At 37.3% G+C, this 17,387-nt stretch overlaps 1 protein-coding gene across 2 annotated transcripts in view; it reads left to right on the forward strand.

The window, feature by feature from the left end:
* Positions 1–15,879, forward strand: part of COL21A1 (collagen type XXI alpha 1 chain) — a 185,071-nt gene extending 169,192 nt beyond the window's left edge. For both annotated transcript variants that reach the window (XM_055079962.1, XM_055079961.1), the window contains 10 exons: positions 2,035–2,088; positions 3,693–3,764; positions 5,664–5,699; positions 8,431–8,475; positions 10,925–10,957; positions 11,539–11,685; positions 11,775–11,829; positions 12,342–12,542; positions 13,352–13,429; positions 14,776–15,879. In XM_055079962.1, coding sequence (XP_054935937.1) covers positions 2,035–2,088; positions 3,693–3,764; positions 5,664–5,699; positions 8,431–8,475; positions 10,925–10,957; positions 11,539–11,685; positions 11,775–11,829; positions 12,342–12,542; positions 13,352–13,429; positions 14,776–14,963 — 909 coding nt within the window. In that variant the 3' untranslated portion in view covers positions 14,964–15,879. The remainder of the gene's footprint in view (positions 1–2,034; positions 2,089–3,692; positions 3,765–5,663; positions 5,700–8,430; positions 8,476–10,924; positions 10,958–11,538; positions 11,686–11,774; positions 11,830–12,341; positions 12,543–13,351; positions 13,430–14,775) is intronic.
* The last annotated feature ends 1,508 nt before the right edge of the window (positions 15,880–17,387 follow it).

A 17,387-nucleotide genomic window follows, 5' to 3' on the forward strand; every position in this document is an offset into this window, starting at 1 on the left:
AGATAGGATAAAATGTCATTGGGAACCCAGTGATTAGGGAAAAGTAGCTGCCCTCTCACCAGAGGTGGACTCTGTGAGTGCTTGGAACACTGTGAGTCCTAGCAGTAGTAAGTGTGCACTTGCCAAGTGGAGGTTCTCCATCATGTTGCAAGGTCATGTTGTAAGAAAAAAATAGAGTAGTTGTATATTCCTTAAATAACTGGGGTACAGTGGACTCTCCCATGATGTTCTGGATCCTCTAATTCTTAAGAACGCAGCCTAGATTTTGTCAGCATTTTTAATTAGCCACTTAGCATCGTTGGCTCACACTGAGCTGGAGGTCAACTAAACCTGCTAGATTTTCCATAAAAGATGTTAGAACAATGTATTTGTGGCATCCACCACTTGGGTAGGTCTGCTGTTGTGGCTGGGGAGTCAAGTGGCTGATTCTAACATCACAGTTTGTTTTTACATAAATTACTATAAAGTTTGATTTCCCTCATCTTGTCCTTCTACGATTATTTTGTTAAAAATAGATTCAAGATGTTAAAATTATACCTCTTAAATGTAATCTTTTCAGTGAAACATTTCAACTTGTTTTCATGCAGTATATTACCTCAGGTCTTAGAAAGTTTTTCTGCCAAGGGCCAGATAGGACATGTTTTAGTCTTTGAGGGCCATATAATTTCTGTTGCAGCCACTCAACTCTGCTATTGAAATGTAAAAGCAGCCACGGTGTGGATGTGCCCATGTTTCGTACAAGTTTATTTACAAAAGGAGGCATTGGGCTGACTTAGCCCACAGGCCGTAATTTACTTGCCTCTGTGTTACCTTATCCCTCTGGTTTTGTCAACTAATATATTTGTGAACTATGCCTTCAATAACAATTGATATAAGTTCAAGAGTAAGACAAAAGAAGCTGTGTTAAGCAAGGCAGGGATGAGGCTGAAATTCTGTGGTAGATCTTTAGAAAACTTCCAATTTAGATTATAATACCTCTATTTAAAATAGCCATTGAACCATTTATAAGTCTATTTTACCCTATCATATTCCAGTTTTATAAAATATTATCTAAATGACATCAGGGTATATTAACATAATCAAGTCATGTAGCTTTTGGCAAGTCCTGTCACCTCTGAGTTTCAGCTTAATCATTTGTAAAGTTAGAAAATTGAAGGAGCCATTGTTCTATGGTATAATCATGCTGTTATGTGCTAAATGCTTTAATTAAGTCCAAATAGTATGCTCACGTGGTTCTCAACGTAAGCTGAGAATGAAAGTGGTTCCCTTTACTGATCAGTGAGCCTGACCTGGCTCTGGGTGATCATCGCCCCCCACTTCTAGGTGTCACACCAACCTCTTTAATTATAGGTTTTTGCCAGACATTGATTGGGTTGTGATTTCAGGTGTCCAAGTATATTTGAAAGCCAGAACCACAACTGACAATCTCTCCTGATGATCCAGGAGGCAGGTTGTCTTTTATAACCAATCCTCTTTTCCTATCTTACATTCTTTGCTCTGACAACTTGGTTTTGCTTTCCAAATGTCTATTAGCAAAGACTGCACTGGAATCCTGAAAAAGAACGCAAACTAAAAGTTTTCTGATTCATGCTTCTTCCAAAAGCCACTCAAAAGTGCATTTGCGGCTAATTTTCTTTTTTCAGTTGCATACTGAAAATGAGTCATACAGAGAAAGCAAAACAGAGAAAGATGAAGATTTTCAGCCTAGAGGATGCTATTAAGATACATGGGTCTGGCTTGTGCAGCACAAAGACCTAGTTAATTAGTGCCAGTCCCTAAAGATTGAAATCTCTCTTTTTACTTGGAGCTGCCAGCATCAAACAGGCTGGTAGAAAGCTTTATAAATATGCGGACTCACTTCCCTGCTTAAAAGAGTTTTTCTTAATAAGTAGGCTTAACATATAGATTCTATATTTCAAACAATTGGAAAGTTGAAAATGTAAAAGTTGTTTAAAATGTATTCCCTTAAGTGTCTGTATCAGATATATGGTGACTAAATTCAAAAAAATTCAAATGGTTTTGATGCATTGACAGGGAAATAAAGGTGAAACTGGACTTCAAGGGCTGCCTGGGGCTTCTGGGCTCAAGGTAATTAATTTGTTTTGAAGCATTTGGGAAGTTTTTCAAAGAAGTATGAGTTCCTCTCATTATTTGATGAGATTAACATTTGTATCCCTTAAGAAAAGATAGATGAAATGAAGGATTACCTTTTATCATAAAATTAGGATACCTGAAAGCCAGTGGTGAATGTAGGCCAATTTAATTTCTGTTTTTTGGATATTTTGTCATAGTTTGGGTAATAAAGGCATGAAATATGCTTTAGTTTGGTTTTTCTAGAATTGGTAAAATTTGGATGCTAATATGAACATCTTCTCTGGTCCAGAGAATATCACACTCTTATGTGGCTGAATGAGTGTGTGTCTCCCCTGGTGGTGCCGTTTCTTTGTTTGCTGATCGATGGGACTTTATTTTCAGTCTGGGAGTCACAGTTGCCTTTACCAGTTTCCTCTAAACCAAATAGTTGATGTTTATTTCAATCAGATTTTCAATTCTCTTCTAGCCTTTAAAAATCTAGAGTAATATTCAACAGCTCACAGTGAGCAAAGAGAACAGAACTTAGTTTCCACAGAAGAGAGTTGTTTTTAGTTAATGTGACAGAGTTTGGGACTAATGGTAAAACAAATAAAGCAATACCAAAACTCCATGAAGCATATTCAGGAGCATGTCCTATCTCTTACAGTTTTAACCTAAATATTGTTGATACATCATCATTATATACTTTCACATTGTAAGTCTTTTTAAGAAAAGGAAATAATCCCTATGACATGATAGGGAGTAGAAAAATTGAGTTAAGATAACTTATGGACTATTCCTTGTTCTGAAAACGGCTCAAGAATTTATGTCTAAGAAAATAATATTCCACATATATAAAGTAAAAATCATAAATTTGCATATCTAACTACAAGGGTGTTCACCCCAATATTGTTTATAAAAATAAAAATTGTGAAAGTGAATGCTTAACAATAGAAATTTTATTAAATATGGTAAATCAATATAGTTGAATACTGTTCTGTAATTAAAAATTTTTAAAAACATAATGGCATATAAAGACCTCACAATATTAATATATTTTGAAGTAAATGATATAAATTATGCATATACAGCACATTTTAGTATCTAAGTTGTGTATGTGTTTATGAGAGGTAGAGGGAAAAATATATAACCAAATAAAAATAGTGGGTAATGAGATTTTCAATAATTTTATTACTTCTATTTACTTACCAGTTTTGTAACAATAAAATAAGTTTTTTTAAAGGAGGATTATGAGAAAAAGCAATTTCAAGGAGGACGGGAAAGTATTAATAAATACAAAGAGAGATACCTGTGTTTATTATTTTCACTGCTTTATTATTTATTGTTGACATTATAAATATAATAAAAATACCAAATGTTTATAAAATTTGAAAATATGATATGATCTCAGAATTTCTTAACTAGCAAAGGTAGGAAAAAATATAAGAAGTTTTATTGGGACTTCTGTGAACTTTACTATTCTTTACTATTTCTATAGTAATAACTAACAAAATTTTTAACTATCAGTTTTAAATTTGAGATGTATATAGAGATAAAAACAGTGGGTTTTTTCACAAGCAGTAAGCCTGTGATCTTCATGTGAATTCTGTGTTACTTAGGGAGAACCAGGAGCAGTGGGTCTGCCAGGAGAACCAGGATACCTGGGTTTACCTGGAATTCAAGGGAAAAAGGTATGATATTTAGGACATATAATTCAATGTTAATCAGCTATTACCATGTAAGTTTTCTTTTTGTGCACGTAGTGTAGAAGGGCCAATTATGCATTCAATGATGAGCTGACCTATGTATTTGGTGTACGTATAATGTGTTCGACCTCATGCTAAGAGCTGTGGCACCTTTCATGTCCCCGCATAGGTACTGTCTCCTAGATGAGGACCTTCGAAGAGACAGATCAAAAAATATAAAAGTACAATTAAATAATATCTTGTAAATTCAGATTGTTCTGTCATCAATCCAGATGTGTCAAGAACTTTTTAGGGAAAGTATTCCATGTGAGGCACTCTTACCAAAATATGAATATCACTCTTACCAAAACTGGGGCAAAAGTCTGAAACAATAAAAATTACAGCCAGAATGCTTGACCTTGGCATTCCTATCTGTGAAACAATTATATTACATAATAGTTCACTTAAAATTAATTTAAGGGGGCTTCCCTGGTGGCGCAGTGGTTGCGCGTCCACCTGCCGATGCAGGGGAGCCGGGTTCGCGCACCGGTCTGGGAGGATCCCACATGCCGCGGAGCGGCTGGGCCCGTGGGCCATGGCCGCTGGGCCTGCGCGTCCGGAGCCTGTGCTCCGCAGCGGGAGAGGCCACAGCGGTGTGAGGCCCGCGTACCCCAAAAAAAAAAAAAAATTAATTTAAGGAGTTTAAAATACAAAGCATGTATATTCATATAAAATGTTTTGGTGAGATAAAACAGCATCACTTTGGGTTCTCTCTCTCTCCTATTAAGTAAAGGAACTCTGAGCTGTATCTGTACAAATATTATTGTTGGCTTGAAGGCTTTGAGCAAGAACTGACTGCCCACCTGTCAGAGAAGTCCATGCCCCTGCAGATATATACAGTTCAGGTTAAAAGTGGATGTGTTGGCTTTTGTTCTGCAAAGGATGCAAACTGTTATGTCTCCGTCTTTGTATCCCTTGCTCTTTCAGTTTTTCTACCATTTCATTTTTTCTATCCCTCATGTATTATCTGCTCAGCCCCTAGATTACTGTACCTAGTGTGATCCCTTTTGCTCTGATGAGCGGCAGGCAGTACTTGCTGACACAGGAATGACCCTCACAGCAGCAATTAAGTGTTAGACCATCAATGAATATTAAGTAAATCTACTGTGAATATGTTTGGATTTAGAGAGTTTCCTTGTTCAGAAACCTGCCAGTTAAAAGAAAATCTGTATTTTATTCGCCGTAAACACAAAACTCTACTCTTTATGTTTGGATAGCATGGTAGAAAGGAAATTTGGAAAGAGCGTCCAAGTTCAACCTTGGGCAAATGCTTACCTTTCCTGATCTGTGGGTACGTTATAAGAACAAAGACACTGAACTAGTTGGTTTCAAACATCTCTTCTAGCTGAGAAATTCCAGGAAACAATATTATGGAATATGAATTTCCCCCCAAAAGTTAATTTTTGAAGCATATGTTTTCTAAAATATTATTTCAACATTATTTCATTTTTTTCCTATAAATTTGTGGCCATTATTAGCTTAATAGTAGAAGACTTTTCAGTTTGATTTCATAAAACAAGATTTGTCAAAAAATAAGTCCTCTCTTTGTTTAACTTCAGATTGTGATCAATATTGAAAAGTTTTTTTCTTCCTTATATAATAGAAATTGTAGTAAATTTTCTTTTGAATGTAAGAGCACGAGAAAGTATTCATTTAGAACATCATCTTGACATAATGTGTTTTTACTTTCTTCTCAAATATCATGTTGGAGTCAACTTCTGTTTATAAGGCACTTGTAGAATTTGCATGAGACCATATATTTTTCTTGGCTGAATAAAAGCATGTTTATCTGAAAGGATACAGAATATATGACATTATGATACATATTAAATGGCCTTTTTACAGGGGGACAAAGGAAATCAAGGTGAAAAGGGCATTCAGGTATGTAACTGGCTTTTTTTTTTTTTTTTTTTTGGCTTGGCAAAAACTCAGGGCTTCATTCTTTTTAATTCTTACATGGCTTTTCCAGCTCTTTCCTGTTTTACCGTCAATATCTGTTAAATCCCAGCTTTCTCATTTTACTAAACTTCTCAAAACACATCAAATCTAACTTTAACATTCTTCACTACATCACTATTGTAGGAAACTTGGGAAACAAGCGATTCAACAAAATAACATACTGATTTTATCACATGCTTGTAATATCTATTTATTTATATATTTTATGGTGTGTTGGTTTCCACAAATGATTTGACATGGCTTATGGCAGAAATAAATTTGATAAGAAACTGTTAACACCATATATAAAACATATTCAAACTAATAAACAGAAGGAGAATTATACCAGAAAATTAGATCAGGCTGAGGAAATCTAGGGTGATTTAGAAGGACGTTTGGTTTTGGGTGTCTTAGCAACAAAGGCAAAGAGGAGAAACATGCTACAGCTTTGGGAGATGAGGACAGTTTCACCTCAGTCCGAGTGGCCCTCAGACGGTTTTTTCATTAACTGAACTCTGACCCGTGAGTAGGATGCCGCTGGCTGAATCAGTGACACACTGATCAGGAATAAACTATATGTGTTGGTCTTTCAGTCTTTTAAGTTCTAGAAATGTAAGACTTTTCCAACCATCAATTACAAATCAAGTGTCCAGACAGTACTTTAATGATGTTTTTAAGATTACAAAGCTCAGCTATAGGGGCTTCCCTGATGGTCCAGTGGTTAAGAATCTGTGCTCCCAATGCAGGGAGCACAGGTTTCATCCCTGGTCGGGAACTAAGATCCCCACATGCTGTGAGGTGTGGCCAACAAAATAAAGTTCAGTTATCGTGGCTGAGTCTTGCTACGTAAAACACTTTGCAAAAATCGCAGAACTTTGAAAGCTCTAGAATGTCTGGTGGCATAAAAGGAAATTTCAGATTTAGGTAATAATAGCATCAAATCTGCTAAGGTCACAGTCTGAACACTGTTTCAGACAATGAAACTTGAACTAAGCCCCTTCCCCCCATCCCACTGTCCTGGCCATTTCTTGTCACGGGTCCTGGGTGACTGTAATATCCTTCTAACTGGTCTCCTTGAGTCCAGTCCACCCCTTCCCCCCACACTTTTACCAGCATCAATAACTAAGTTACACAACTGCTTAGGAGTCCTTCAGTGATGCTCCACACACATTTCAAGATAAAGTCCGGCCCATAAAGTGCCTCCTTGTTGGACTGAATCTTCTTTAGTCTTATATCTTTGCCAGTCTACCCACTATTATCCGCTCCTGCCCTGCTGCTTTAGCTGGAAGAAATTACACACCTCTGTCCTGTGTCTACTCTCCCTGCCACACCCCCCTGTCTTCTCCAGCTGGGTACTACTTACACATCCCTGAGGGCTGCACTCAAGGTGGAGTTATTTTTCCTACCCTCTTTATCAGATGCCTCACCCTATGTCCCAATAGTATCCGTTCCAGATATATAATTATACACTGCATCCTTATCAGACAGTATTTTCATCATTCTTTTTTTTAATAGAATTCCAATAGAATTTAGCTGTATATATTTTCAGTGATATAATTAACATATAATATTGTATAAGTTTAAGGTAGACAGGGCACAATGTTAATATATAATAATGAATAAGTTTAAGGTGTACAAGGTGTAAGTTTAAGGTGTACGAGTTTAAGGTGTACAAGTTTAAGGTGATATAATTAACATATACCATTGTGTAAGTTTAAGGTGTACAAGGTGCAATTTATATATTGCAATATGATTACTACTGTATGGTTAGCTAACACCTTTATCATGTCACGTTAGTTTGTTTTTGTGTTGAGAACAGTTAAGATTTAGTATCTTAGCCACTTTGAAGTTTAGAATTTAACTGCTTATTAAAGAGATTAATTGCTTAGCTTTTGCACCACACAGTAAGCAACTTGAAGGCAACATGGGGACACTGCAACAGTGTCCCTACAGCAAATAGGGCCCCTGGGAATTCATTGATGTAAGTAAGTAAATGAACAAACCTCTATGCAGGAGTGATTTACAGTTTCAGTCACTAGATCTTTAATTGATTGTATATCTAGGTGTATGTTTTGCTAGAAACTGCTAATTATCCTGTTCAACATAGGGATGAAATAGTAGAGTTTCAGGGTCTGGCCCAATGTCGTATACAAGGAGGATGTCCCAAAATATTAATTGAATGGACAAATGTGTTTATATCTTTATTAATTTTTCTCTATTTGTCCTAATTTAAAGATCTTCATTCAAAATGTATTTTACAGTACATTTTTAATTTTAAAATGTCCTTCAAGTGATCTTCTTGCCCTCACATGTGTATAATCAACACTGAACATAAATAATGTCATTGAAATTAAGAAAATGACCACAGCTACTGGATTTTAAAATTATTTTCATGCTGTGAACATGGACTTGGCAGAACATCCTCAACTGTCTAACATTATTTACATGTTCCCCAAAGTCAGTAGTTCGTTCCTTGTCTTTATCCATTTTAACTGTAAGGTTAGGTTGACGTTCCTCTCACTTCTTTTTTTCTTCTCTTACATCATTTTATATATTTGCATCACTGCTCTTGTGACCTTTCTTCTAGACGACAGCACAGTACATAGTTTGTGTTGTATATGTGATTGCATCATATGTGTGCAAACTAATGAATAACATTTATTCAATTTTAAAGGGTCAAAAGGGAGAGAATGGAAGACCAGGGATTCCAGGGCCACAGGTATTTTTTTTTTATGGAAAATGAAATAATGAATCACATAATGAACAATACTGAGGGAGTGTTACTTGCAAATAAAAATGGGTGGGGAGAAGGGGAGATGTAGCCTGCATTCTAAGTGCCCAAGGATGAGAATTCTAGTGGTGATGGTGATCAGAATTTTAATCTTTTGATTTATATTTTCATTTTCCCATGCTGATACTCTCAGTGGCTATGAAACTTGATTTTCAATGATTTTCTTCTGACCAAATAAATGACTAAAGGTAGACAGTGCCACCCATTTCTTGGAGTAGTATTGGCCCAAGGCAGCCATACATGGCAGCATCTGTGTACCTACTGTTGAGTTTTGATTTTCTTCTTGAAATGTGAGTAGTTGAGGCCATACATAGTGAAGGAATGTCCTTGTTTCCCTCTAGTTTGTTCAAAGATATAATTTACTGCACTAGAGATGAATTAAAATGCCATCTTGAGGAACTGTGTTGTGCAATAGATACATTATAAGATTGCCTTGCTTCTTCCTTGACTAAACTCTCCTCATGAAGCCATGTTTCGGTGAGATTGCCAAGTGGCATGTAGGTTCAGTCAGAGCCAAATTGGACAAATAAAAGCATCCAACTGATTAGGGATTGTGGGTGGGAGAAAGATTCAGTGATTACACTGACTCTGGAGGTAGGGGGATAAAACTGTGAGGTGATGTCTCCAAGGACAGGGGTCTCTGGGTCCCTCACTTGGAGGAATGGGGGAGACCATTGGTGTGGGGGGAGTCTTTGAAAGCACATGGCCCCAAGGTTGTCTGAGGTGGAGGGTGAGTGTTACAAGTCAAGAAGTTGAGAACTTAGAAGTGAACTTCAGAGCCAGAGTCACTGAAAGGAGAAATGGACAGAGTTTGCCTGCGTACAGTGATGTGCAATACAAAAGGTCTTCATTTTCCTGTCCCTTCACTCCACTCACGCCACTGGATGACAACCAGCCCTGTCCCTATTCCCCTCTGACCTGCTCTGTTTCCCTGAGTTAATCACACAGCATCTTTAAACAGCTCTATTCGTAGGAGAACCCTCACCCCTTCATCCATCACCCTCTGCAAGCCAGGCCTTTTACACCAAATTGTTATTCACAGTAACTCTCTGCTAGAAGGATATTTTCTTTAGATTTTGAGTTCACAACTTGGCTAGCTCACTGGTTGACAGATGACACTCTCTGCAAGTTTCCCCTAACTTGTTTTTTTTTTTTTTTTTTAATCTCACTTCTCAAGGAAAAGAAGTCTGCTCCCCTAAGGCAGGATTTGGGTTCCCTAGAAAGCTTCTGTCCTGGGTGTGTTGGAAGCTGCGTTTTCCACCACCAGGAACTGAGTCTACAGGGGGAATGGCAGGGGGCGGGGTGGGGGGGAGCAGGACAGCCATTGCCTTTCAGCAGCTGGATAGTTGTCCCAATCTCTCAAAGTAAACAAAGTCCTAGTTAACTGTCATCCTACCAAGGGCTGCACGTGTGTGATTTTTCTGGCGTTCAAGTTGTGAATGGGGTCCAAGCGAATGTTTCCCTCATGAAATCATCTTAGTGGATTCTCAGATGACAGCTGTTTTCAGTTTTAGCTCTCATTTGGTTCTAGTCCAGAGAGCTTACTATTTTATCTTTCCTCTTACTCTGGCTCCATTTGTGATATTCTGTCTGGTAGCAACCCCTGCATTTCTTCAGAAACTTCCATATTTAAAGAATGGCCTTACAGAGAGTGTTTTACTTGCTGATTGATTTTTTTTTATACATCTTTATTGGAGTGTAATTGCTTTACAATGGTGTATTAGTTTCTGCTTTATAACAAAGTGAATCAGCTATACATATACATATATCCCCACGTCTCCTTCCTCTTGTTTCCCCCTCCCACCCTCCCTATCCCACCCCTCTAGGTGGTCACAAATCACGGAGCTGATCTCCCTGTGCTATGCGGCTGCTTCCCACTAGCTAGCTATTTTACATTTGGTAGTGTATATAAGTCCATGCCACTCTCTCACTTCATCCCAGCTTACCTTTCCCCTCCCCATGTCCTCAAGTCCATTCTCTATGTCTGCATCTTTATTCCTGTCCTTATCCTAGGTTCTTCAGAACCATTTTTTTTTTACATTCCATATATATGTGTTAGCATACGGTATTTGTTTTTCTCTTTCTGACTTACTTCACTCTGTATGACAGACTCTAGGTCCATCCACCTCACTACAAATAAAGCAGAGGGAGGAACACTCCCAAACTCACTCTACGAGACCACCATCACCCTGATACCAAAACCCGATAAAGATGTTACAAAGAAAGAAAACTACAGGCCAATATCACCAATGAACATAGATCCAAACTGAAAATTAAAGTTTGATTAAATGTGTGGTAAAGGGTGCATGCCACATTGCTAGTACTGTAGCTTGCACATTTATTTATTTATTTATTTTTTCCCTATTAATTTTCAAAGGGAATTCAAGGCCATCATGGTACAAAAGGAGAGGTATGTTTCTTCATGTATTATGCTGTCTGTTCAGTCCTCATGGCTTGATTTTTAATACTGTATAAATCTAGCTATTGACATCACAAACAGAAAATATCTTTCATGTTCTTTAGTAGTTCCTAAATAGAGATTTTCAGAATACGTAGATTCACTGAATTAGGTATGAAATGTTACATATTTGTCAGTAATATTGATTCTTCTTCTAAATTAAGAGCTAAGTTTTTCTGCATGTTTTTCAGTGAAGAATATTGTGTATTTCTACATCTATCTCTCTAGGATTTAAACTCCTTGGGGACAGGACTGTGTCACGTTCATCATTGTATCTCTGGCACTATGCATATTGCTTAATCAATATATGTACTAGGTAGTGGTTATTTGTAGGGTTGGATGGATGGATAAATGACAGTTTAATATAATATGAAATTTCCTTCCTGATCAATTACAGTATTTCCCAACAGTTTCCTATATAACTTAGATATATGTTTGTATATTTTCATATCCATATCCTTAAGACTTTTATGATGCATTTATACCTCCTGAAATATTTAAATAGAAATTTTGAAGATTTCTTTTGATTTTAGAGAGGTGAAAAGGGAGAGCCTGGTGCCAGAGGTGCCACTGGACCCAAAGGAGAATCTGGAGTGGATGGTCTGATGGGGCCTACGGGTCCTCAGGGGCAACCCGGGGAAGCAGGTCCTCAGGGACCCCCAGGACTGGATGGGAAGCCCGTACGTATTCTGCTTCTTTCACAGTTTTCACATTTCTGTTGCTTTTTACTTGGTATGTCAATGTTATAACCCTTAATAATTTTATGCAGGGGAGAGAATTTTCAGAACAGTTTATTCGACAAGTTTGCACTGATGTATTAAGAGGTAAGTCTCCAACATAGAGATTTTAATAACTTTCAAATTTCAAAAGTAATACAAATTCTTTGTAGAAATTATAAAAGATATAAGTAAGATGAAGAAGATAAAGGACATTTATCAACCTCTGTTTTTTATTCCAGATAAGTATTTTTATAAAGGTAAAATATTATATGTACCCTTTGTAATCTTTTTAATAAAGCAATTTATCATTATTTCACCATTGATTAAATCTTCTTCACTGACATAATTCTGGTAATTTTATTCATAATAAATTTACCAGTTTACCAGATTTAATTTACCAGTTTCTTTTAGAGGGGCACTTCCTTTTTTCCCTTACTTGAAGCAATTGCCATAATAAAATTATTGCATAGAGCAATGGACATTTCCATAGTTAAAGTTCTAGAAGTGAAATTATTGGCCAAGAGATATGCATCTGTAAATTTAGAAAAAATAAGAGTGATATTATTAATGCCCATTCACCATTTAAACATAAGAGATGGGGTTTCTTTGCTTTTAAGACCAGCTACCTGTCTTACTTCAAAGTGGAAGAATTCAGAGTTGTGATCACTGCCAGTCCCAGCACGGCTCCCCTGGTATTCCTGGGCCACCTGGTCCCATGGGCCCAGAAGGTCCCCGAGGATTCCCTGGTTTGCCAGGAAGAGATGGTGTTCCTGGATTAATGGGAGCTCCAGGACGCCCAGGTGCCAAAGGATTAAAAGGTACTTAGTTTGTATGTGTAAGCAAATAAACAACAGAAAAGGGTATTTTTTGTATTCACATCCTAAACTTATTTAACAAGCAAGAGTTCCTGTTTGTTTTCTTGAAGACAAAAAATTTTTCTATCCCTAAGTCTTTAAATAATTTGTCAGCTGAGTTAAAGAACAGTCATTCTATTTCATGAAAAAATATCCTAAAGTCAAGAGAGAGGTCAATGTTATGAAGCATGTGAACCTGTAAATGAGAAAATGTTGACAATGCACTTAGAAATTTTGCTTGAGTCTAATTAGGTCTTTAAATAGAACATCACAGACACCATTTCCTTTATTTTGACTTTGGTAACTTCTGTAACCATATCCAAAATTGTTTTCTATACATTTCTATAAGAAAAATGATGTTTTGTGACCAAACTTCCTAATAGCCCACAACGTACTGCTCTTTGTTTTTGAATATTTATGTGAAATGTTGGTTGATAATTCTTTCCTTTTAATTTAATATTATAGGAACAATTTAGATGTTTCATCAAAGTAATAAAAGAACAACTATGAGTAACAAAAGGAGCTAATAATTCCAAACCATTTTCCTTTCTTAATATTTAATCTTCATTAAGTTTTTCTAGACCACTGATCATTTTATAAATTTTTGCTTCAAAAATTCTGTGTCCTGTTCATAATAAGAAATAGGTGGCTGGCTAATTTTTAAAGATTTATTTTTCTTTTAATGTGTGTATTAACAGCTTTGAAAGAAACAATCTAGGAGGAAGTGATTTTATGGGAAAAGTAAGCTTACTCCCCTCTCTGACACTCTGCAGGCCTACCAGGACGAAATGGGGCCAAGGGGAGCCAAGGGCTTGGGTACCCTGGAGTACAAGGTCCTCCTGGTCCCCCAGGTATGAACTGATGATGCTCACAAGTGTTGCTGCACATTTTGCTTTAAGAAAATCATCATAAACCTCTGTCCAAAGATTTGAAACCAAGACTTTCATTTCCTTTTTTGAGTGATTCACATTCAACACATTGAGCTCTAACTACTAGAAGTTTTATCCTATATTATATCCATTAATCATTCAGGATTCTCTCTCACTCATCATTTAGACTCCTTAGAATACCACTCCTTAGAATAGTTCTCAGATGGTTCCAAGTCGCCCAGGCTTACCTAGTGTATATCACTGTTTAAATCTTTATGATTCTCAGGGAAGCAGAATAATGCTGAGATGGACTTGTAAGCCAGCCTCTACTAGCTGCGTTATTTAACTTCTCTGTGTGTCAGTTTCCTCATTTGTAAAATAGTGATGAGATGTCTTTTGCATCATGACATTGGTGGAAGATTAAATGAATTAATACATGTCATACTTTCAGAACAGCGCATGGAAAAGTTATGTTTTCAGTAAATGTGTACTATCATTGTTATTTAAGATGTTATTACTGCTCGAGACTTTTGGGTGGATCAAATGATTTAATATTTTGTATGTAAAGCATTTTGAACAATACCTTGTAGTAGTTTAATTGTAGTTTAGTGCTGAATAAATGTTTATTAGTAGTAGTAGCAGGAAGTATTAGTGGTAGAAAGTGCCCCAGTCCACTCTGCTCCATCCCCAAACCTAAATATTTTGTTTTTGTTATTTGGGGTCATCAACTTTAAAAGGCCAATATCTTATCTTGAGTTAATTTTTCTTTTTTTGAACATGCTAATTGAACTAAGTTATGGTTCACAAATTAGTGTTATAATACCTCTGTGTATTGATTACTAGTATACTATGGTAATGACAATGTATTTCATTGTGGAAACTAAAATATATATATATGTATATAATGGAAATAGTCATTTTGACTACAAATATGGCACAAAAGTGGCTTTATTAGAGTTTTAGCTTACTGATATATTACCTACTAATTTATAATAATATTGGCAAAAGATAAGCTGAGAGGAAGAAATAGTTTGGACAATCCACAAATTGAAATATTAGAATGTTAGCTCTGTGTCTTCAGCAACAGCATGATTGCATATTAACATAGCTTGACCTAGTTTTACAAAAATTACTTTTGGATAGTTCTTTTCAAAATGGGAAGGTGTATAGAATTAGCAAGAGGTATGATACCTCCTCTTTTCACATTAGTGCAAATACGTAAAAGTTTCAAGGGAGTCTTTTTATCAGTTTACATGTTTTGCAGATTCAGCTGTGTCAGCAACAAAACCAAACTCCTCTGTTCATATATTGCTAATGTCCCATCCTAGGTCCAGAGGGCCCCCCTGGAATAAGCAAAGAAGGTTCTCCAGGAGACCCAGGTCTCCCCGGCAAAGACGGAGACCACGGAAAACCTGGAATCCAAGGGCAGCCAGGACCCCCGGGCATCTGTGATCCATCACTGTGTTTTAGTGTCATTGTCAGAAGAGATCCCTTTAGAAAAGGACCAAACTATTAGTGTCTGATGCCTCACTCAGCAGCCTAGGCATGGTGCTCTTCTTTTGTGGTCTTTGCATCTCAGGAAGATAACAACAGTAATCCCTTGAAAAGAAACTCATGTACCTCGGTGTTTTTATTATTGTTTGTTTCCTTAAGGAAAAATATAGAAAAGGTCACACATACTGATTTTAAAGGCTCCTCAGTTCTTCAGAGCCTTTAGATTAGTAGCATTAACTAAATCTCAAGGGTTTCTTGCAAGTCCATTCATTTTAATCAAAGTCAAATATAAAAAACCACCATTGCCTGTCAGCCAGTCAATTTCAGTCACTGTGAAAAATTTCACATTCAACCTCCATGCAGCAGAGTATTTGAGTTCAACTTCTTGTCTGTGTGAATTTCATGTTTCATAGCTCATAGCTCACACTTCTACATTAGTCCAAACGTGCATCTGGACATGGGAGATGAGATCAGGGCTGATAATCAGTTTGAGAACAGACCGTATTGCCACATCAGCACTTACTCCAGTGTCTGTGCTTACCAGACAGTGGTGATGGACTGTTGGTTGTTCAGTGTTTTGAATATCACCTCTGAACATTCTGGAAAAAAAGTTTCACTGGACCTGGTCGATATGTTCAAAGGAATTGTAAGTTCAGAAATACCAAAAAGACTTTCTTCTTCATACTTGCTTAGTAATTGGAATGTTTGTTGCATGCCTTCATTTTCCATTTCAGTTATTACATGTGTATATTCATATATGTTAACTTTTATTGTAGGAAAGCTAGTGGGAATCAATGCTCTAATTGACAGGAAAGGTAACTCCACAAATCCTAGGATGTCTTGATATTTTTAGCAGACTTTAAAATATTATAAACAGTCTTTGTGTACTGTACTTAATGCTTTTGTAAGGAACATAATTTGAGATATTCCATCCTTTATCATGCTCTAAATTTTGTTATTTTGCTTATTATTCAAAGTACAATAAAGTTTTGTACAGGCGTGAATGCAGTGTCATTTTTTATACTTAATTTTAACTAATTCTTGAGTATATTATCCATTTGACATGGTCATTTATTCAATGGGTATAATTTATTAAATTATTTACCCTATTTTTAAATCACTGATTCATACGAAATAAGAACTTAGAAACTGGGTTGTGTGCTACTCACCTGGATGGGTACAGCGTCTGCTTCCTGGCCCAGGAATGGCTGGTAATCGGAGTTTAGCTTAACTGATGATGTGTCCTTCTGTGACTTTGATGAGAACTTTGGAGGTGACTGAAGCCCATACATTCAGCAGCTGAATTAGCTTAAGGCTTGTTTCGATGTTCTGTCTCCAGCAAAGCCCCAGATATCTGTTAGAACTGACCAACCTACTCCTGGTAATTACAGCATTTCCTGGTAGACCTGGTGAAGGGGCAGAATAGGAACTTCCTTCTTCCCCTTGTTCATTTGACCAGCTTTGAGCACATGTGATGCCGAAAACTTGGTCTCTATGCACCAGTGCCAAATCGAATCTCAGAGACAGAGTGTTGGTTGAAGTAGAAAAAAATAGCTTTATTGCTTTGCCAGGCAAAGCGGGACACAACAGGGACACTCATGCCCTGGAAAGCTATGTGTCCCAACTTGGGAGGATTTAGTGAGGAGTTTTATAGCAATGATTCAAAAGTGGGGTTGCTGATAAGATGAGGGTGTGTGCAGGGCCTACACTCCTTTAATCTGGCCTCTTGATGAGCTTCTCTGATTCCTTTAATCTGGCATTAGGGGGTCTTCTCTGGAATGAAGAATGCTGACATATCCCATTTATTGGGAGTTTTAGTTCTGTAAAGAGCTCAAAGACATTGTAATGTGTATCTCTTAAGGTGGAACTTGGACCCTGCCCCAAGGCTGCACTATTGTTCCTTGACTGCTCCTCCCTTGTCTCTGCATCCCCCTCCCTTCCCTGATTAGCAACTGTTTGAACCTGCCCTTTGGAACTCAGGGAAGGTCATGGAGGCTGGAGTCTATTCCCTACAAACAAGAGATGGGGGACAGAAAGGCTTCCATGCCCAGGAGCCCCACAGGGTCCTGCTCTGTTTCACATGGCCATGTAATGCCTGGGACTGGGCCAGGGATACAATGGTGACATAGTCATGTGGTCTGGCCTGAGGACACTCATGTCTAATGAGGCACAGGTAGGAAAACAGGTGATTCTAAGAAAGGAGAAAGTGCTATAGAAATGTATAGGGTGATGCTATGGACTAAATTGTGTTCCTCCCAAATTCATGTATTGAAGCCTTAACCCTCATGGGACCCTGTTTGGAGGCTTTTAGACTGTGATTAAGGTTAAATAAGGTCGGAAGGATGGCCTACTAATCCTATATGATTGGTGGCTCTATAAAAGGAGGAAGAGGGAAATCCCTCTTTCTCCACATGCACACATATGACAAAAGACCACGTGAGCACAC

Source organism: Physeter macrocephalus, chromosome 18 (genome assembly GCF_002837175.3).
Source record: "Physeter macrocephalus isolate SW-GA chromosome 18, ASM283717v5, whole genome shotgun sequence".
NCBI classification, from domain to species: domain Eukaryota; kingdom Metazoa; phylum Chordata; class Mammalia; order Artiodactyla; family Physeteridae; genus Physeter; species Physeter macrocephalus.